We start from the raw sequence: 21066 nt of genomic DNA, 5'->3' as shown, positions 1-21066 counted from the left end.
GTACTCCAGCTACAATGGCTCCGTGTAGTGAGGAGGAGCAGGGCAGCGTCAGTGAGTGTCTGCTCTGCTCAGAGTGAAGCCAGTAGACAGTGAAGAATTCCAGCACTGGGTCCTGAGTTGCACCACTCAGAGATACTGCAGAAGGGCTACGGTGTGGATGATGGCTAGGCTCTGGTCTGGTCTGCTAATCTTTTGAATGTACTTTGGCAAAATAAATGTATATTTAAAACGTGAAATGTGAATCTGATGTTGAAATGTTTGTATGTATCAATTAAAGATGTGATAATATATATATATATATATATATATATATGAGAGAGAAATATTCAGATTTTTAAAATAAATTATTTTAATAATCTAGCTTTTTTTCCAGGCTGGTCCTTGAAGCTTAGTCCGTTCCTTGTGAGGCAGACTCATATGGGTCTTTTGCGTCCCTTTGATATTTTAATATCAAAGAAATTGAAATTGTGAAATTGTGAACCAATATTGAATTTTAAAAGCCTGTTATATTAAATGAAGTGCCCTTTTAAATATAGACCACATGGACTGTTGAATAATTCTGTAATCAATTCAGCATATGGACATGTCCCTCTGTCAACCCCATTTCACTTCTAGGAAGATTTCAGTCCACTTAATCCCAAGTTTTCACCATCATACATCTGTCCCTCATTTTAAGGTCCACCCTGTTATGTGAACTGAACTCTAGTTTTAATATGGTGAAACTATTGTTGTCAAAAGTGACATTGAACATCTAGTCAAAGAATTTTCTGGTGTTTTGTGTTGGAAGACTGAGTGGGTCGCGCGCATGACGTCAAACCTGTTACCTAGCAAGTTCCTTTTTTTTTTTTTATTGCATTCAATTGCCACTCCCTGTTGCACACAAGCTTCCATTCCCCTGGTCACGAAGGGATTTATGGCTGATTAAGAGATTTAACAATTTAAAACAATACAACCACATGCATTTAAAGTCATCAAGGATGAGTTTGAAGATTAAATCATCAACCCTGTTATTAGTAACTTATTTAACCTCTTGAGATGGGAATACTTGTTTTTTTATGAAGTTGAACATGTGCTCTTTGACAGAATGTTGAATTTTTTTTTGGGGGGGGGGGGTGGACCAAGTTACACTTCTCAAAAAGGCATAGAATTGGTGGAACAACCCATATAGTCCAATCAAATCAAAACGTCCGAACAAATCAAGTTCAAAAACTTTATTGACCTATAACCTGATTAAAATGTCGGATGATGACCAGTTTTGTACAGAAAGTTGTACAGAAGTCTTTTTTCAACATAGAAAACTTTACATTGCTGTACCATATACATTTTGTTTTCTACATCCGTGAGCAAGGAATGCGTCCCATTCACAAGTCTTCTTTTAAACCACAGTTAACATTATTCGTCATTTACTCTATACATACAGCATGTCCCCAAACAAAAGAAAAATGATATTAAATATATTATGAATTTATTCAAATTTGTACACAGAGTGGAAACTAACTTGAAACATGGAAACAGACCAGTGATTCAGAAGCAGCTCACACCAGGGGCCTATTCAGAAGCATTGCAGATAGAAATGTTGTATATAGAGCTGATAATTCCTTGTAGTATATGACAATCATATCTACACACTACATTTCTATCTTGAACGTTGGAACCTCCTGAACGGGCCTGTAGTTGCTCTCCTTTTTTTCCAGTTTTAGGAGGAGTCCCAGTTATCGACTATCAGTTAAAGTCTCAGAACATATCAAATGGAATAACTTTCTGCCGTGTCGTCGTTCAATTACAAACTGCAGGACAGATGGTTCAGTCAAAATAAATAATCACAAAAGCAAAAATCTTCAATAAAGAGATCAAGTGCAGCAGAATACAGAAAAAAAGAAGGAAATAAAATCCAGTGTTATGAGATTACATTACAAAGCGCCATTTCTGTAGTTAATTTTTAATCCACAGTGCTATTGGTGTTAACTTTAGCCATCAGTGGTGCAGCCTGGAAAATATCTGAAAGATTATTGAGTAAGAATGTCACATTTCACATTACTGAATAATCGTCATTTGCATTGCATGATGTATGTGTATCCATTTCATTCTCAAGAGTAGCTTGTAAGGACACAGTCATGTCAAGAAGCAGTACCTTTTTGAAATATATTTGACTCTTCGGAGTCAGAAAGGTGGGTAGGCCAATTGTATAATCATAGTTATTCTGCAGTCGTCAGTAGAATTGGAGAATCAGATCTTCACACAATGCCAAGCCATTCTTCCAGTGATATGAGGGGCTTCAGGTAGAAGTTGCTCATAGGATCTAAGATCAGCTTGACCTCCCAATATTCTAACCTTAACCATAAGGGGATGCAAAAACTGGCCTTCGATCAGTTTCTAGGGGCAACTTCAACCTACTCTGAAATGAGGGGGCATTTCCTGTCACATGACCAGTCAGGTTCACAGTAGAGATCCCTGGCAGTTTCCTGTACTGGGGGATTCTGGGTAACTGCCAAATCCAGAGGGGGTGAAGTCTGGTCAGATGCACCCCTTGTAGTAAGTACCCTGGGGGATGGGAGACCATAGTCCTAAAGGGTTTGTGGACAAACCCAAGGCAAGAGGGGAGGAGGACTTCCAAGTTCCAGGCTTCCCTATCCAGAGGTCTCGGTGCCAGCCCGCTACAAGTGGAACATCACTGGGCTTCCTCTCCAGCCACCTCCCCTCTCTCCACCTCAACTTCCAGTCCTGGTTCTGGCATTGGTTCTTGTTCCGGCTGGGAGGTGTCAGGTAGCTGGGCGATCTGGAACACGATCCCGATGCGTAGGTAGAACTTCCGCAGCACGGACCGCAGTTCTGGGATAAGATCAATCTGCATGATCTCACACAGCAGAGGGTAGTACCTGGACGCATGGGCCTTGAACTGGGGACCAAGAGACAGAGACAAAACATCTACATACAGATTGATATCCATACAAAGACGGAGTTAAGTCTCCTTGAACATGTCACTGACAATGACCTGACCAGATCAATGGCCTGTCAATGTTGTTAATGGTTGAGATCCTTACCCTGTCATCACTGATCTTCAGGACCTTGGTGAGGAAGAGGAGGAGTAGGTTTGTCCAGGCTTCTCTGTGGCTCTCTGATGTTAGAGTCAGGAAGTAGGCTACTGCCTCACTGCACACACTAGAGGGAAATAAGAAGGGATCATGACAACATGACTCATTTGCCATATGAAAACTTTTCAGTGACACAGGATTAAGATGCGATTCACTAATTAATTAGCACCCAGACTTATTTCACTGCCAACGTGAAATTGTTTGATGAGTTGACTACACCAGCCACAGGGAGAGGAGCAGCCATGACCTCAGCATTTCCCTCTAGCCCTCACCCTGGACCTTTCCTCAGAAACGCCATCTGCCAGCCCTTCATCCCTCCACCTCCTCCTCCTCTCTTTCCCACCTCCCAGTTCCCCTACACTCCATGACCTAGTCACCTCCCAAATATGTTTAGTTATTTTAGAACACTGCCATAATCAACCCTGCAATACTGTTGCAGTCTCCTCTAGCATGCCCTGCTGTGTTTGTGTGGTGTGTGTCAGTTTGCTGCTGCAGTCTCCTCTAGCATGCCCTGCTGTGTTTGTGTGGTGTGTGTCAGTTTGCTGCTGCAGTCTCCTCTAGCATGCCCTGCTGTGTTTGTGTGGTGTGTGTCAGTTTGCTGCTGCAGTCTCCTCTAGCATGCCCTGCTGTGTTTGTGTGGTGTGTGTCCGTTTGCTGCTGCAGTCTCCTCTAGCATGCCCTGCTGTGTTTGTGTGGTGTGTGTCAGTTTGCTGCTGCAGTCTCCTCTAGCATGCCCTGCTGTGTTTGTGTGGTGTGTGTCAGTTTGTTGCGCATCTTTGTGACAGTGCAATTCAGTGAGTGTTCCCTTTGTCTCTCCCTCTCCGGCTAACTCTCTCTCCCCCTTCTTTCTCTGTCTCTCTCTCCCTCACACACGAATGCACATAGAGACCGACAACCTAAAAGTTTCCTGCTAATCTAGACACTGCCTTTAATACAAAGTGAAAGAGAAAGAAAGAGGAAAGAGACAAGATGATAGCTACTTGGTTATCCTCTAAAAGAGACAAGGCGATGACAACTGTGTTGACTCGGTAATAACAACGGCATCCTGTCTGTTTGTGGATCCATATACAATACCCACTATCCATTCCAGACATTTCAGATAGCTGTCACATTTAGACAGGCTGTCTAAATGAGTGGAGAGAGTGGGAGTCATCGACTGTTGGCGATACATCAACACAATCTGACTCAGTCATTCTCTCTCAGGACCAATTTATTTCGATTCCACTCTCGCTTTGGTGGATAATTCAGTTTTGCGTCGGCAACTGTGACTTCTCTATTCCCTAGTAAACAGAGGCGTGACTCTGTCTCAGTCCCTCGGACAGCTGTGGTCAGGGTCAGGACAGAGCACCGGTGTCGTATCGAGATGCGTGCCCACCCCCCCATTCAACTCTGCTCCCCTCTAATGACATGGACTGATCAATGCCTGTCCTCTCCCATCAGCCTGCCCTCTCCCAGCAGCCTGTCCTCTCCCAGCAGCCTGCCCTCTCCCAGCAGCCTGTCCTCTCCCAGCAGCCTGTCCTCTCCCAGCAGCCTGTCCTCTCCCAGCAGCCTGTCCTCTCCCAGCAGCCTGTCCTCTCTCCCAGCAGCCTGTCCTCTCCCAGCACCCAGTCCTCTCCCAGCAGCCTGTCCTCTCCCAGCAGCCTGTCCTCTCTCCCAGCAGCCTGTCCTCTCTCCCAGCAGCCTGTCCTCTCCCAGCAGCCTGCCCTCTCCCAGCACCCAGTCCTCTCCCAGCAGCCTGTCCTCTCTCCCAGCAGCCTGTCCTCTCCCAGCAGCCTGCCCTCTCCCAGCAGCCTGTCCTCTCCCAGCAGCCTGTCCTCTCCAAGCAGCCTGTCCTCTCCAAGCAGCCTGCCCTCTCCCAGCAGCCTGTCCTCTCCCAGCAGCCTGTCCTCTCCCAGCAGCCTGCCCTCTCCCAGCAGCCTGCCCTCTCCCAGCAGCCTGCCCTCTCCCAGCAGCCTGCCCTCTCCCATCAGCCTGCCCTCTCCCAGCAGCCTGTCCTCTCCCAGCAGCCTGCCCTCTCCCAGCAGCCTGCCCTCTCCCATCAGCCTGTCCTCTCCCAGCAGCCTGTCCTCTCCCAGCAGCCTGTCCTCTCCCAGCAGCCTGTCCTCTCCCAGCAGCCTGTCCTCTCCCAGCAGCCTGTCCTCTCCCAGCAGCCTGCCCTCTCCCAGCAGCCTGTCCTCTCCAAGCAGCCTGCCCTCTCCCAGCAGCCTGTCCTCTCCCAGCAGCCTGTCCTCTCCCAGCAGCCTGTCCTCTCCAAGCAGCCCTTCATAAATAACAGGCGTCTGACATGCCCTTGCTCCCCCTCATGAAAAATTATGAAAGTTGTTTATTCTGGTAGATAGCTGCCTGCTGCCTGGTTCTTAAATACCCCAGACATTCCATTTATAGGATTTAAATAAAAGTAATGTTTGCAGAGAATTCCACCCACACCAAAGCAGCAAATTAGTTATAAAATATTTTTGTAAATCGAGAGCACATTCTGGGCATCCTCCAGACATATGTGAAAATACAGTACTTCCCTCCGTATGACTCCCATCACACACTGCTCCATGATGGAGGTTTGTGTGTGCAGTGAGAGGATGATCAGGGATTGTCGTGACATGGTGAAAGGCTCGTTAGTGAGAGGGAGAGGAGCAGAACAACAGCAGGAAGCAGTAGAAAAGAACTGCAGAGGGCATTTGTATAGCTTGACAGGCGCCATTCAGTGATATGGTGGTGGGGCGTGGCGGTCCTTCCTTACTTGAGCAGCTGTCTCTGGACCTCTTCCCAGGCAGTCTGACGGCTGTCATCAGTGTACATCCGGAACAGGATCCTCAGGCCACACGCCAGACTGCTGGTCTCCTGCTTCAGCAGATTGGGCTTTGACTTCCCTTTAAAACCTGGAACAGACAGAGAGAGAGAGTGGTTACTGCCCGTTACAGTCACAGAGAGGCCCATTACAATTAGGGAGTACAAACGAGGGACATTGTGCCAATTGTTCAAAGAATTCCATTTGAGATTCATAACATCACTCTTCTACTTCATGTCATTCTAGCAGATTCCTCGGGTGGTGCACTGCAGAGCCATAGATGGACGCTGGTATAACCGCCTCTGTTCTGGTGCAGTGACCCACCTGCCTTCCAGAGAGTGGTCCTCTGCTCGTTGTTGGCGTTGAAGGCTTTGGCGAAGTGGTGGGACTCCAGCAGACAGTCCAGCAACTTGAACAGCTGTTCTGAGGTCAGATAGTGGTACATTCCCTGGTCCTGGGTCTCCACAAGTACGTCTGCTGTGTCCAGAGAATCTCTCTGGAGAGGACCAACACATACATACACAACCATTAGACAACCAACACATACATACATACAACCATTAGACAACCAACACATACATACAAAACCATTAGACAACCAACACATACATACACAACCATTAGACAACCAACACATACATACACAACCATTAGACAACCAACACATACATACACAACCATTAGACAACCAAACACATACATTACACAACCATTAGACAACCAAACACATACATTACACAACCATTAGACAACCAAACACATACATTACACAACCATTAGACAACCAACACATACATACACAATCATTAGACAACCAACACATACATACAACCATTAGACAACCAACACATACATACACAACCATTAGACAACCAACACATACATAGACAACCATTAGACAACCAAACACATACATACACAACCATTAGACAACCTTTCGACAACCAAACACATAGAGCCTTCTCACTTTTTTGTTGTCAATAGATTCCTCCTTCCATAACAACTACTACAATAAGAACATACAGTGGGGCAAAAAAGTATTTAGTCAGCCACCAATTGTTTAAGTTCTCCCACTTAAAAAGATGAGAGAAGCCTGTAATTTTCATCATAGGTACATCGGTTCAACTATGTCATAGGTTCAACTATGACAGACAAAATGAGGAAAACAAATCCAGAAAATCACATTGTAGGATTTTTTATGAATTTTTTTGCAAATTATGGTGGAAAATAAGTATTTGGTCACCTACAAACAAGCAAGATTTCTGGCTCTCACAGACCTGTAACTTCTTCTTTAAGAGGCTCCTCTGTCCTCCACTCGTTACCTGTATAAATGGCACCTGTTTTAACTTGTTATCAGTATAAAAGACACCTGTCCACAACCTCAAACAGTCACACTCCAAACTCCACTATGGCCAAGACCAAAGAGCTGTCAAAGGACACCAGAAACAAAATTGTAGATCTGCACCAGGCTGGGAAGACTACTACAATTATTAGGAAATGGAAGACATACAAGACCACTGATAATCTCCCTCGATCTGGGGCTCCACGCAAGATCTCACCCCGTGGGGTCAAAATGATCACAAGAACGGTGAGCAAAAATCCCAGAACCACACGGGGGGACCTAGTGAATGACCTGCAGAGAGCTGGGACCAAAGTAACAAAGCCTACCATCAGTAACACACTACGCCGCCAGGGACTCAAATCCTGCAGTGCCAGACGTGTCCCCCTGCTTAAGCCAGTACATGTCCAGTTTGCTAGAGAGCATTTGGATGACCCAGAAGAAGATTGGGAGAATGTCATATGGTCAGATGAAACCAAAATATAACTTTTTGGTAAAAACTCAACTCGTCGTGTTTGGAGGACAAAGAATGCTGAGTTGCATCCAAAGAACACCATACCTACTGTGAAGCATGGGGGTGGAAACATGCTTTGGGGCTGTTTTTCTGCAAAGGGACCAGGACGACTGATCCGTGTAAAGGAAAACAGCCCCAAAGCATGATGTTTTCACCCCCATGCTTCACAGTAGGTATGGTGTCCTTTGGATGCAACTCAGCATTCTTTATCCTCCAAACACGACGAGTATCGTGAGATTTTGAGTGAAAACCTCCTTCCATCAGCAAGGGCATTGAAGATGAAACGTGGCTGGGTCTTTCAGCATGACAATGATCCCAAACACACCACCCGGGCAACGAAGGAGTGGCTTCGTAAGAAGCATTTCAAGGTCCTGGAGTGGCCTAGCCAGTCTCCAGATCTCAACCCCATAGAACATCTTTGGAGGGAGTTGAAAGTCTGTGTTGCCCAGCAACAGCCCCAAAACATCACTGCTCTAGAGGAGATCAACATGGAGGAATGGGCCAAAATACCAGCAACAGTGTGTGAAAACCTTGTGAAGACTTACAGAAAACGTTTGACCTCTATCATTGCCAACAAAGGGTATATAACAAAGTATTGAGATAAACTTTTGTTATTGACCAAATACTTTTTTTCCACCATAATTTGCAAATAAATTCATTAAAAATCCTACAATGTGATTTTCTGGATTTTTTTCCCTCATTTTGTCTGTCATAGTTGATGTGTACCTATGATGAAAATTACAGGCCTCTCTCATCTTTTTAAGTGGGAGAACTTGCACAATTGGTGGCTGACTAACTACTTTTTTGCCCCACTGTATAGTAAGTACATCAGCGTTTCCCAAACTTTGAGCTGGGGACCCCAAGGGCTGCACGTTTTGTTTTTTGCCCTAGCACGATTCAAATAATCATAGCTTGATGATGAGTTGATTATTGGAATCAGCTGTGTAGTGCTAGGACAAAAACCTAAACGTGCAACCCTTAGGCCCGGGTTTGGGAAACGCTGCAGTAGATACATTTAACATTTTCAATGATCAGTCCATCCAGCCAAACTATTGAAAATTAATCTGGCAAAAACAAACATTTTAGCAAGAAATGTGTCCTTCCCCAAAGTTCTGAAGCAGTAATACCTCTCATCCTCCACAGAGGGAGTGAGCCGTTACCTGTGCAGCAGCCAGGTTCTCAGCATCCTCCTTCCTGCTGGTCGCAGGGAAGAAGACCATGTTGTCTATGGTCTGGATCAGCTCCAACTGCACCACACACTTAATGAGCAAGGCTGAGAATAACCTCTGCTCCTGGATCTCTGTGGAACACACACACACACACACACACACACACACACACACACACACACACACACACACACACAAATAATGAGCATAAGGTTGAAAAACACTCCAGTTACACAAGGCGTAAAAGTGGTAAAAGTGAGAGAGACACTAACTTATTGGGGTCCTGTTTCTGGGGCCGTCCTCATAAATGCCTGTGCTGTACTGACTCTGCCGCCGGGTCTCCATGGCAACCCTCTCTGCGCTGTTGATGGAATGCTGGTCCTCGGAATGGGACTGGATGTCCACGGACTTCTGGGAAATTGAGTCCTGAAGGCACATGGGCAGAAGTTATTTTGTCTGCATGGTACTGGGTTACGTTGCTGTACGGTCTAATCCGGCATAAGAGATACACCAGACTGACTGGAAGACCTACAGTGCAGTCAGGGTTTGAAACATACCAGCTGTCTGTCTGATATGTCCTGTGGTGTCATGGGATCTCCCTCTGCTCCTGCTGGTCTCCATGTTAACAGCCTGACGAGGGCAGAGAGGTACGATATGTGACAGGACAGTGCTACTCTACTTTTACACAGCATGACAGTGTTATACCATACACAGACAGTCAGATATCACTCTTAACTAAACAATGGTAGAAGTGACCCCGGCCATTAAATACCACCTCTCCCGTCCCTTCTTATTGGGTGTGTCTTCATATGAAGTTTATACTGGGGCGGCAGGTAGCCTAGTGGTTAGAGTGTAGAGGCGGCAGGTAGCCTAGTGGTTAGAGCGTTGGACTAGTAACTGAAAGGTTGCAAGATTGAATCCCTGAGCTGACAAGGAAAAATAAATCTGTCGTTCTGCCCCTGAACAAGGCAGTTAACCCACTGTTCCTAGGCCGTCATTGAAAATAAGAATTTGTTCTTAGCTGACTTGCCTAGTTAAATAAAGGATTTTTTTTTTTTATAAAAAAATATGACTCGGTGCTCTCCATGTTTACTATCACTATGGTCATCAATAACACAATCATCACAGACAATATTCCCAGATGAATCTCAGCGATATGAATAAAGCCTGCATCAGTATCTTACGCGTGTGGGATGGTGGTCTTGAAGATGTCCAGCATGCAGTTACAGGTCTTGTCCCAGGTCTCCGGAGTAAACTTCTCTCCATTCAGGATGACCACGTTCTCCAGACAGTTGGTGCCTGACCGGGCCAACTGCTCATTATCTAGGCCGAGAGGGAGAGGAGGAGTCAAGAAAAGAGAGAGTGGAGAGAATAAGTGAGGGACTGCTGGTTTAGCAGTCCATACGCATCTGGATCACATATACCGCTGCAACATGGGTTCAAATCCATCCTACTGCTATTTCACTATACTCTCTACCTCCATCTTATCCAGTCAACCAAAAAATGACCCACTCCTTAAAGAAAAAAGGAGAGGAAATATGGACTGAATGGAAGGTGTACTCAGTATAAACCCAGGACTGAATGGAGGTGTACTCAGTATAAACCCAGGACTGAATGGAGGTGTACTCAGTATAAACCCAGGACTGAATGGAGGTGTACTCAGTATAAACCCAGGACTGAATGGAGGTGTACTCAGTATAAACCCAGGACTGAATGGAGGTGTACTCAGTATAAACCCAGGACTGAATGGAGGTGTACTCAGTATAAACCCAGGACTGAATGGAGGTGTACTCAGTATAAACCCAGGACTGAATGGAGGTGTACTCAGTATAAACCCAGGACTGAATGGAGGTGTACTCAGTATAAACCCAGGACAGAATGGAGGTGTACTCAGTATAAACCCAGGACTGAATGGAGGTGTACTCAGTATAAACCCAGGACTGAATGGAGGTGTACTCAGTATAAACCCAGGACTGAATGGAGGTGTACTCAGTATAAACCCAGGACTGAATGGAGGTGTACTCAGTATAAACCCAGGACTGAAGGTGTCTGTCTGTCCTCACCTTGCTGAACACACCAGTACAGCTGTGCCAGGATGTCATCCAGCAGGACATCACTGAGAGACTCAAAGTACTGCGTGAACACGTCAGAGATGGCGTAAAGTGCGTGGTTACAGGTCGTCGTCATCCACTCTGCTTTCTGGCAGACCAAAACACCACAGAAGGGTTTACAACGGTTACACCAGTGCCTCTGGGCATAATCTAGTCATTGTAGCATTTGGTACTGGATACTAGTTGTACCCAGGGATTGGTGCTGTAAATTGTGGAACCAATGGTGTACATATGGAAATAGGCATTGGTTACACAGGAGATACAGCTGGGTCTTTGATGAATGGGTATTTGGGATGTAGAGACTTGCCTCAGTTTGCTGCTCAGGCAGTTTCATGTTGTCAAAGATCCTGAAGACGATCCTGAACAGATCCTGCCACCAGTGTTTCTCAAAGGTGTGTCCATAGGTCTTCATCACCTCAAACATCACCGTCAGACCCCTGACACACACACACACACACACATTTACTCAACAGTACACCTTTACCATCAGTTCAGACTTAATATTCCCATCTAGGATGGCACAGGACTAAAACTCTTCTCACCTGGTCCTGACGTCCAGTTTACACCTGTTGATGATGCAGGACAGCTCAAAGAGGATGGGGAACCACCCTCTCACCCAAACCCGGTCCTCTGGGACTACATTCATATCATCACTGGTGTAGTCTTTGAACGCCTGCCAGAGAGAAAACAGGATTGCTTACCACCATGCCCGAAGATGACACACACATACACGGACATGCGGACAAACACTAACGTTTTAACAGTCTAAGCCGTATGTACGGTTCACTGGAGGCTTTCCCTGGATTTGCCCCACTGCCCATGCGCGTGCGCACACACACACACACACACACACACACACACACACACACACGCACACACACACACACACACACACACACACACACACACACACACACACACACACACACACACACACACACACCTAATCCCCTCCTCTCCTCTTGTCCACCCCCACACACCACCCCACACAAACAAACAGAAAGCAGGCTGTGGGGCTGGAGGGTAGAGACAAGAGACCTTGGGGAAAAGTACTGGCAGTAAGCACCATATTTTCTAACATGGTACATTTTCATATGCAAAGCTGTCATTAAAGCAAAGGGTGGCTACTTTGAAGAATCTCAAATATAAAATATATTTTGATTTGTTAAACACTTTTTTGGTTACTACATGAATCCATATGTGTTATTTCATAGTTTTGATGTCCCCACTATTATTCTACAATGTAGAAAATAGTAAAAATAAAGAAAAACCCTGGAATGAGTAGGTGTGTCCAAACTTTTGACTGGTAGTGTATATATACAGTCACAGTGGTCAGGTACTCTGTTTAGGGCCAAATAGCATTCTAGTTTGTTCTGTTTTTTTGTTAATTCTTTCCAATGTGTCAAGTAATTATCTTTTTGTTTTCTCATGATTTGTTTGGGTCTAATTGTGTTGCTGTCCTGGGGCTCTGTGGGGTCTGTTTGTGTTTGTGAACAGAGCCCCAGGACCAGCTTGCTTAGGGGACTCTTCTCCAGGTTCATCTCTCTGTAGGTGATGGCTTTGTTATGGAAGGTTTGGTAATCGCTTCCTTTTAGGTGGAATACAGGTAAAACATTATTATTATTTTTGTATATACACAGATATATCTCTAATTTGGGAGATGCTGTTATCTAGAGTGACTTACAATGTTTAGCTGGTAAGTCACAAGAAAAATATGAATGTTTGGGGAACAGTCATGGTCTAACATGAACAACTATGGGCAGTACCATTTGATGTTCAGCAATGTCTGATTTGGGTTCAGGTCTTAACTATGAAACCTGGTAATAAACCCAGTCCAGTGTTTGTTTGTAACTGACCTGGGGCCTGTCAGAGACGTATTTGGCGCAGTGTCGGATGAGGCGGATGGCCTCCATGCTGGTGTCCGGGAAGGAGGCGTTGCAGGCGAACTCAGACAGACACTTGACTGCATCCTGGAAGGAGTCTATGGTAGCTGGGAAGTGCTTCTCAAATACATTCGCTGAGAGAAGACAGATGAAGATCAGAGGAAATGGATCAAATTGGATTCTGATGACTAAAGTTAACTGATCTGTCAATCAGAATTACATTCCATGGCCCTGTCATCAAAAATACTAAAATAAACAACTTGAGGATTAAATATTAATCTAATAGTGAAACCATCATATTGAAAATAACACATTATAAGATAGAGACAGGACAGATCAGATATGAAAGTTCTTAGCCCGAGGTGTGTGTGTGTTAGTAACTCACTGGAGATGTGCCCCGTGGTCTGGAAGGCCAGCTCTACGATGCTCTCGTCCTGGTCCGAGGCAGCCAGGTGGAACACTGAGAAGATGTTCTTCCAGCCCGACCGGATGTTCCCCGCCTGTGAGTTGACCATCTGGGCTATGCAGCGCACCACCATGTCCCTGATCGTTGGAGATCTGGAGGAGCAGGAGGAGGACATATGGGTTATACTGTATGTGAAAGAACGTTGGACTATGAGGAGGATCATCCATACTGCAGTACAAGTACCCCTGCTACAGCCCTTTATTCAGCCCTTCTCATTTTCCCCCTTTTGGATGTTGTGACATACTGGTTTCAGACAGTGACTGTTGTCATAGCAAAGAGCTGGTCTATTTTTCCGGGTGCTTTGAAGAATGAGAGAGGACCAGCCTCTGCACAAAAGTACTCTCACACACTGAGTCTAATGAACACATAGCACCACAGGGCGTCCGTGGCTTTACGTGGCTCCCTGCCACTTCCTCTGAGCTGTAACACTCTTCTCACAGTAAACCAGTGGTTGGATTTGGGACTGGTAGTGCTCCTTCACATCAATGAAAACAGCCTTTAACTCCAATTTGAATCAACTGCATCTGTGTCACAACTTCAACTCTGTTATCTTTGATTTAGTTGCCAGAGTGCAATTCTAGTGCTCAAAACCAAGAAGAGATATTATATAAAATCACAATCTCCATCTCGGGTTAGATCTGACTAAGGATGTTGCGGTGACCATATAACCACCACACCGTCGGTTACGAGTCATGAAGGCAGTCAAATTTCATGTGACCGTTTAGTCACGGTAATTAGGCTTCTCCAAGCTCTGATATGCTGCTGCTGGTCATTAGTAGCCTACAAAGCCTTCTAACTTCCTGGTACTCAGCACTCTATTGTCCCTCTAATCACTCTGACATCAATGCAAATGTCTTCGAAACAGGTGCATGATAATGGTCCATTCTAAATCAAATCAAATTTCACACATATATATTATTTAGTATATGTAAAGACCAGATTAAATCAAGAATAGTCTGCTGGGTGACAATATGAGCCTATCACTTGTGAATTATATATTATCACTTGTGAATGATGCCCATCATAAGAAATTCCCTTTTTTTTTTGGCGACTTTTTAGAATCATAGTCACACACCTCAATGCACCTTTAAATTTAAAGCATTACATGCATAATCACATTTGCAGTCACTTTTGATAATGGTGTTTTCAGCTAATGGAGCATTCACTCTTAAAGGCTACTGCATGTGTGCATTGCTGCCCGTATAATGTGGAGAAATAGCCTAATAGTTTATCAGCATTTTAAGCTAAATGTTCTGATCTGTTGCGTCGGCCACATTGCGTCAAAGTTTTTTTTATGCTAGTGGTTGTATTAATTAATTTGGGATATATTGCATCCCACAACTGCCCAGACTATGTTGGGAATATTTATTTCTCGCACAGAATAGGTCAACTTTTGTACAATGGGGGATAGTAGATCGACATAAGCTAGTGATTTTGCTGTTCGTTAGGCCTACTCGTCTTGTTGGCTGACAAAAAGTAAATGTGGACGGACAGTTCTTCCAATATCTTCAATACACATTGGATAAGGAATTGGATAAGGACGTGTGCAGTTGCATCCCAGACGTGTCTGTCTTCACTTGTAGCCTGTGAGAAAGACCCGATCAAGTGATAGGAGAAGGACACCACTGTCCGCAAGAAGCATGGATGCATTAGGGTGCATTACGGCCACAAAGGGGATGCTGCCGTGAAATTCAAGGCTTTATCAAGTGCTTGTCAAATTGTGAATGAGAAACTAATGAAGTGTGTACAAAAAACAAAGCAGAGCTCATGCCTTTTTTCATCATGCAGTCTCATCATGCAGCCTAACAATATATTACACATCAAAACATATAGCCCAACATTTGTAGAACAACTAAAGTTATATTAATAACTCTAAATTAAGCATATAGGATTACCTATTTCTTTGTTAACCGCACAACACAGAATAGCCCCATGTGCACACTCCCTCAAATCATTTGGAGAAAATATTTATATTTTATTCAGCTTTGTTCAATTGTATTCTTCATACTATAAAAGAATGCCATGGAATTCTAAGCAAATCTTGTATGCTAAATGAACTAGTGTAGCCCACAACCATTTGGCAGTCACGTGTGTTCCCTCTCCGGCCTCTAGGTCACCAGGCGGCTCGTTAGGGCGCACACCTGTCACCAGCGTAAGGCGGATAATGACACTCACCTGGACTCCATCACCTCCTTGATGACCTGCCCTTTATATATGTCACTCCCTTTGGTTTCTTCCCCAGTCTTCATTGTTTCTGTTCCTGTTTCATGTCGGTGCGCTGTTTGTGTTTCTTGTTTTGCTCATTTATTAATTAAATGTATTCACTCCCTGAACTTGCTTCCTGACTCTCAGCGGACATCGTTACAGAATGATGATTCACCAAAGGGAAGCATCTGGGAGTGTTTTTTGGTGTTTTCTTTGGAGGTGATGTCGGGTCCGGGTGTCAAAACCGGAGCTACCTGGGAGGCCTCAGCCGGTTCGATAGGCTTCCATGCCGAAGCCGGTGGAACAGGTTCCCTTGCCTCAGCCGAGGCAACCGGGGAGGTCTCAGCCGGCTCATCAGGTTCACTCCTCAGCCGGTTCTTCAGGTTTCTGCGCCTCACTGGAGACAGCCGGTCCGCTCCGGATCCCGGGGATCGTCCCTGTGGTTGGCGTCCTGCGGCTGGAGCCCAATGCGCCTGGGAGGGGGTACTGTCACCTGGACTCCATCACCTCCTTGATTACCTGCCCTTTATGTGTCATTTCCTTTGGTTTCTTCCCCAGTCGTCATTGTTTCTGTTCCTGTTCCATGTCGGTGTGCTGTTTGTGTTTCTTGTTTTGTTCATTTATCTGTTAAATGTATTCACTCCCTGAACTTGCTTCCTGACTCTCAGCGGACATCGTTACGTTAATAATGGATTTATTGTGGTGTAGGCTATATAACATGGATTTATTAGACTTTGTAAAATGTAGATGTTCCAAAGGTCTGCATCAGTGGATGGTAGGCTGTGTGTCGAAGCCAGGAGATGCTAAATGTGTTTGTTAATTAACGGACAATTACTGTGAGACCGACAGTTATTTGCTTGACAATCACCGACTGGCAAAGTTTCGTGACAGCCACAGCCCTAGTTCTGACTGACTGTTTGCTCAGAGAGCTGGGTGGGTGTTTGACACAGAGCAGTGACCCAGCCCTTACAGAAAGACCAGATTTCACATGTGTTTTTGGAACACTTCACATGTGATCATGCAAAATGAGTGTGCGTTTTTCCGTAAGGGAGTACAGGGAGACTGGCTGACTGCAGCGCAAAGCGAGATAGGTGCTGAAATGTGAACCACAGAGGTAAAATACAATACTGACCTTGTGACGCCAGACTACCACAGCCAAGTGCCTAGGCAACCAGCTTGTGTGTACATGTACCACCATACACGCACCTAAGCGAGCACAACCACAAGCATATTCATGCAATTATGCTAAACACGTGCACACAAACACACTCAAATCAAATGTTATTGGTCACATACACGTGTTTAGCAGATGTTATTGCGGGTGTAGCGAAATACTTGAACCTGATTGAATCACAGGAGTCAATCAGGAATAACGTTTAAGGCAACATCCTATTTACCTGTTCTTTTTCATGATGTGCTCGAAAGGCCTCAGAAAGTCCTTCTGGAACCTGAAGTTTGCCAGCTCTCCCTTCTCTAGAAACTTCATGGACAGCTGCCGGAGAGAATCCACAGCAAAGATAGCCACGTCCTCGTTGGGGTTACATCCAACCTGAACATATAGACAGAAAGAAGTTTAACATCTCTACCCCACTCACTTACTGCAGTAACTTTTCAGTGTAACTGCAGTTATTCTGCAACTACTGCGTCCAAAATACCACAGTTGACTGCAGTTACTGCACTTTTACTGCAGTTACTGCACTTTTACTGCAGTTTCAAAACTGCAATCTTTTTTTGCAAGGGTAATAGCCTATTTTAACACTTCTGTCCTCTCCAAATCACGTTGTGTGTTCTCTGATAAACTAGACTCCAGTCAGAAACATGACTTGCAAAATAAGACATGCCGCACTTCAGAAACACAGCAGAAATCAGTGAAGTACTAAAGCCCTTAGATTAGATTCTTTAAGCTATGTGTTGCTGAGGGCAATGTTACAAAGACTGATTAACACCTGGTTAATCAGGTGTGTGGACTTTCAAGCCCAGTGTTTTCCCAACTCCGGTCCTCCAGTACCCCCTAACAGAACACATGTTTGTTGTAGCCCCGGACAAACACACCTGATTCAACTCATTTAGGGCTTGATGATTACTTGACAAGTTGATTCAGGCGTGCTTGTCCGGGGGGATACAACAAAAACATGTTCTGTTAGGGGGTACTGGAGGACTGGAGTTGGGAAACACTGATCTAGCCAACAACATGAATTGATCAATTAATGCGGAGGGGAAAAAAACAGCTGTCCCTGACAACCAGAGTTGTGGACCCCTGTTTTAAGCAGAGAAATAAATCCCAAGATGTCCACCTTGTTGAAGTGGTCTCCAATGACCTCCCAGATCCTGGACCACTGCAGTCTGATACGTCCCATGTTGTAGTAGGAGATCTCCACTATCTTCTGCAGGCTGAACATGCGGGGGTGTGTGGGCGAGGCCAGCTCATCCATAGATACAGCACACAACCAGCGCACAAAGTCCACTGAAAACACAGAGAAACCAGTGTTAGTCAACCGTCAGGACAGCCATGGTACAATGCCAATACATCCACATCGGGTAAGGATGTGATCAAACACTGTAATTGAATTCAGTTCTGATTTAGAACACTCACCAATTGCATTACCATCCAGTCTGGTAGAACCTGTGAATATTCTGCAAGAACGGAATCAATCATATTTAAAACATTTACAGTAAATTTATTCACATGATAGAACAATGGCAGAGTTAAGACCCCAAAGCAGTCAGTGGTAATACAGCAGGATCTATAAGAGACTACTACAGTAACTACCTGTCTACAGCCACCACCACACTCTGGGAGCTGGTCTCTCCTATGGACTCCTGGATACTGAGGATCTGCTTCCGGTCTACTGTCCCACCTGCTGTGGACCACAGGACAGTCAGTCACATCTCCAGAGTCAAGCATATTACCAAGCATCTCCAGAGTCAAGCATGTTACCAAGCATCTCCAGAGTCAAGCATGTTACCAAGCATCTCCAGCATCAAGCATGTTACCAAGCATCTCCAGAGTCAAGCATGTTACCAAGCATCTCCAGAGTCAAGCATGTTACCAAGCATCTCCAGAGTCAAGCATGTTACCAAGCATCTCCAGAGTCAAGCATATTACCAAGCATCTCCAGAGTCAAGCATGTTACCAAGCATCTCCAGAGTCAAGCATGTTACCAAGCATCTCCAGAGTCAAGCATGTTACCAAGCATCTCCAGAGTCAAGCATGTTACCAAGCATCTCCAGAGTCAAGCATGTTACCAAGCATCTCCAGAGTCAAGCATGTTACCAAGCATCTCCAGAGTCAAGCATGTTACCAAGCATCTCCAGCATCAAGCATGTTACCAAGCATCTCCAGAGTCAAGCATGTTACCAAGCATCTCCAGAGTCAAGCATGTTACCAAGCATCTCCAGCATCAAGCATGTTACCAAGCATCTCCAGAGTCAAGCATGTTACCAAGCATCTCCAGAGTCAAGCATGTTACCAAGCATCTCCAGAGTCAAGCATGTTACCAAGCATCTCCAGAGTCAAGCATGTTACCAAGCATCTCCAGAGTCAAGCATGTTACCAAGCATCTCCAGCATCAAGCATGTTACCAAGCATCTCCAGCATCAAGCACATCACCTGCTTGTTAACTACCGTTTATTTAACCAGTTTATAACCAAAACATGTATTAAAGGGATAAGCACTGACCCAGGCCCAGGTATTCGTCGTTGCTCTGCTCCTTGGTGCTGGTGATGAAGCCCTCTTTCCCCCGAACTGTCCCTGAGATGTACCTGGCCTTAACCCCCGTCCCGATCAGCTGGGCCAGCTCCAACTGACTGATACACTTCATTATCTGTAGGGGGGTGGGGGGCACCCATACATTCACTTATTTATTCATTCATTTGCACAGATATATCTACTCATTAGTCTTAATTAGTTGACAGAGAAACATACTTATCACATCGGTTCCACATCAAAATAAACAAAATGGAGACAAAATTATACAATACTGACAGTGATACTATAACAGCTACTACTGATTACTAGACTGAAAAATGAGATGAAAAGTGAGCAGCGGGTCCAGACCTCGTGCCAGGAGGTGCCCAGGTAGTTTCCGTCTGTGTGGGCGACGGTGATGAGAGTCTTGATGGTGTCGATGTTCTTCTGCTTCATCTCAGTGATGCCAGAGCTGGCTGTGAGCAGGGTGAACCGTGCCAGGGCCTGGATGTACGCATCCCGCTCCAGCTGTGTGTGAGTGTGAGTGAGAGTGAGAGAGAGAGTGAGAGAGAGAACTGCTTTACTCTCTCCAAAAACGTTTTGATCATGCCGAGACATACAAAGACACAAACCCGTATAATCTAAATAGGTATAATAAGTGGGCTATGTGCAGTTTTTATTTGATTTCTGTTGAAGTGTCTGTATGTCATAAGATCAATGTGTTTAAATGTCTGTTTGTACATAAAGTGGTCATGTTTATATGTTCAGCTGCCTGGCGAATGTAAATGAGCTGCCAAATGTGGTCCAACGCATCACTTCTTATACTCTGGGATGTACAGTGGGGAGAACAAGTATTTGATACACTGCCAATTTTGCAGGTTTCCCTACTTACAAAGCATGTAGAGGTCTGTAATTTTTTATCATAGGTACACTTCAACTGTGAAAGATGGAATCTAAAATAAAAATTGAGAAAATCACATGACATAAGTATTTGATACATCAGAAAATCAGAACTTAATATTTGGTACAGAAACCTTTGTTTGCAATTACAGAGATCATACGTTTCCTGTAGTTCTTGACCAGGTTTGCACACACTGTAGCAGGGATTTTGGCCCACTCGTCCATACAGACCTTCTCCAGATCATTCAGGTTTCGGGGCTGTCGCTGGGCAATACGGACTTTCAGCTCCCTCCAAAGATTTTCTATTGGGTTCAGGTCTGGAGACTGGCTAGGCCACTCCAGGACCTTGAGATGCTTCTTACGAAGCCACTCCTTAGTTGCCCTGGCTGTGTGTTTCGGGTCGTTGTCATGCTGGAAGACCCAGCCAATGCTCTTACTGAGGGAAGGAGGTTGTTGGCCAAGATCTCGCGATAAATGGCCCCATCCATCCTCCCCTCAATACGGTGCAGTCGTCCTGTCCCCTTTGCAGAAAAGCATCCCCAAAGAATGATGTTTCCACCTCCATTCTTCACGGTTGGGATGGTGTTCTTGGGGTTGTACTCATCCTTCTTCTTCCTCCAAACACGGCGAGTGGAGTTTAGACCAAAAAGCTCTATTTTTGTCTCATCAGACCACATGACCTTCTCCCATTCCTCCTCTGGATCATCCAGATGGTCATTGGCAAACTTCAGACGGGCCTGGACATGCGCTGGCTTGAGCAGGGGGACCTTGCGTGCGCTGCAGGATTTTAATCCATGACGGCGTAGTGTGTTATTTATGGTTTTCTTTGAGACTGTGGGCCCAGCTCTCTTCAGGTCATTGACCAGGTCCTGCCGTGTAGTTCTGGGCTGATCCCCCACCTTCCTCATGATCAT

At 45.1% G+C, this 21066-nt stretch overlaps 1 protein-coding gene across 4 annotated transcripts in view; it reads right to left on the bottom strand.

The window, feature by feature from the left end:
* Positions 1-1196: 1196 nt before the first annotated feature.
* LOC139420240 (brefeldin A-inhibited guanine nucleotide-exchange protein 1-like) overlaps positions 1197-21066 on the bottom strand; it is a 115224-nt gene continuing 95354 nt past the window's right edge. For 2 of the 4 annotated variants that reach the window (XM_071170106.1, XM_071170104.1), the window contains exons 20-38: positions 19622-19780; positions 19244-19388; positions 18335-18425; positions 18158-18198; positions 17859-18028; positions 16962-17113; positions 13279-13451; positions 12867-13027; positions 11553-11683; positions 11318-11447; positions 10963-11098; positions 10084-10222; positions 9457-9529; positions 9172-9325; positions 8891-9030; positions 6202-6373; positions 5830-5968; positions 3042-3159; positions 1197-2896 (exon numbers count right to left, since the gene is read on the bottom strand). In XM_071170106.1, coding sequence (XP_071026207.1) covers positions 2669-2896; positions 3042-3159; positions 5830-5968; positions 6202-6373; positions 8891-9030; positions 9172-9325; positions 9457-9529; positions 10084-10222; positions 10963-11098; positions 11318-11447; positions 11553-11683; positions 12867-13027; positions 13279-13451; positions 16962-17113; positions 17859-18028; positions 18158-18198; positions 18335-18425; positions 19244-19388; positions 19622-19780 — 2652 coding nt within the window. In that variant the 3' untranslated portion in view covers positions 1197-2668. The remainder of the gene's footprint in view (positions 2897-3041; positions 3160-5829; positions 5969-6201; positions 6374-8890; positions 9031-9171; positions 9326-9456; positions 9530-10083; positions 10223-10962; positions 11099-11317; positions 11448-11552; positions 11684-12866; positions 13028-13278; positions 13452-16961; positions 17114-17858; positions 18029-18157; positions 18199-18334; positions 18426-19243; positions 19389-19621; positions 19781-21066) is intronic. The other 2 variants (XM_071170107.1, XM_071170105.1) reach the window with 1 other exon arrangement.

Source organism: Oncorhynchus clarkii, chromosome 11 (genome assembly GCF_045791955.1).
Source record: "Oncorhynchus clarkii lewisi isolate Uvic-CL-2024 chromosome 11, UVic_Ocla_1.0, whole genome shotgun sequence".
Classification (NCBI taxonomy): domain Eukaryota; kingdom Metazoa; phylum Chordata; class Actinopteri; order Salmoniformes; family Salmonidae; genus Oncorhynchus; species Oncorhynchus clarkii.
The sequence above is the reverse complement of the archived record's forward strand: the minus strand, read 5'-3'. Positions and strand labels throughout refer to the sequence as shown.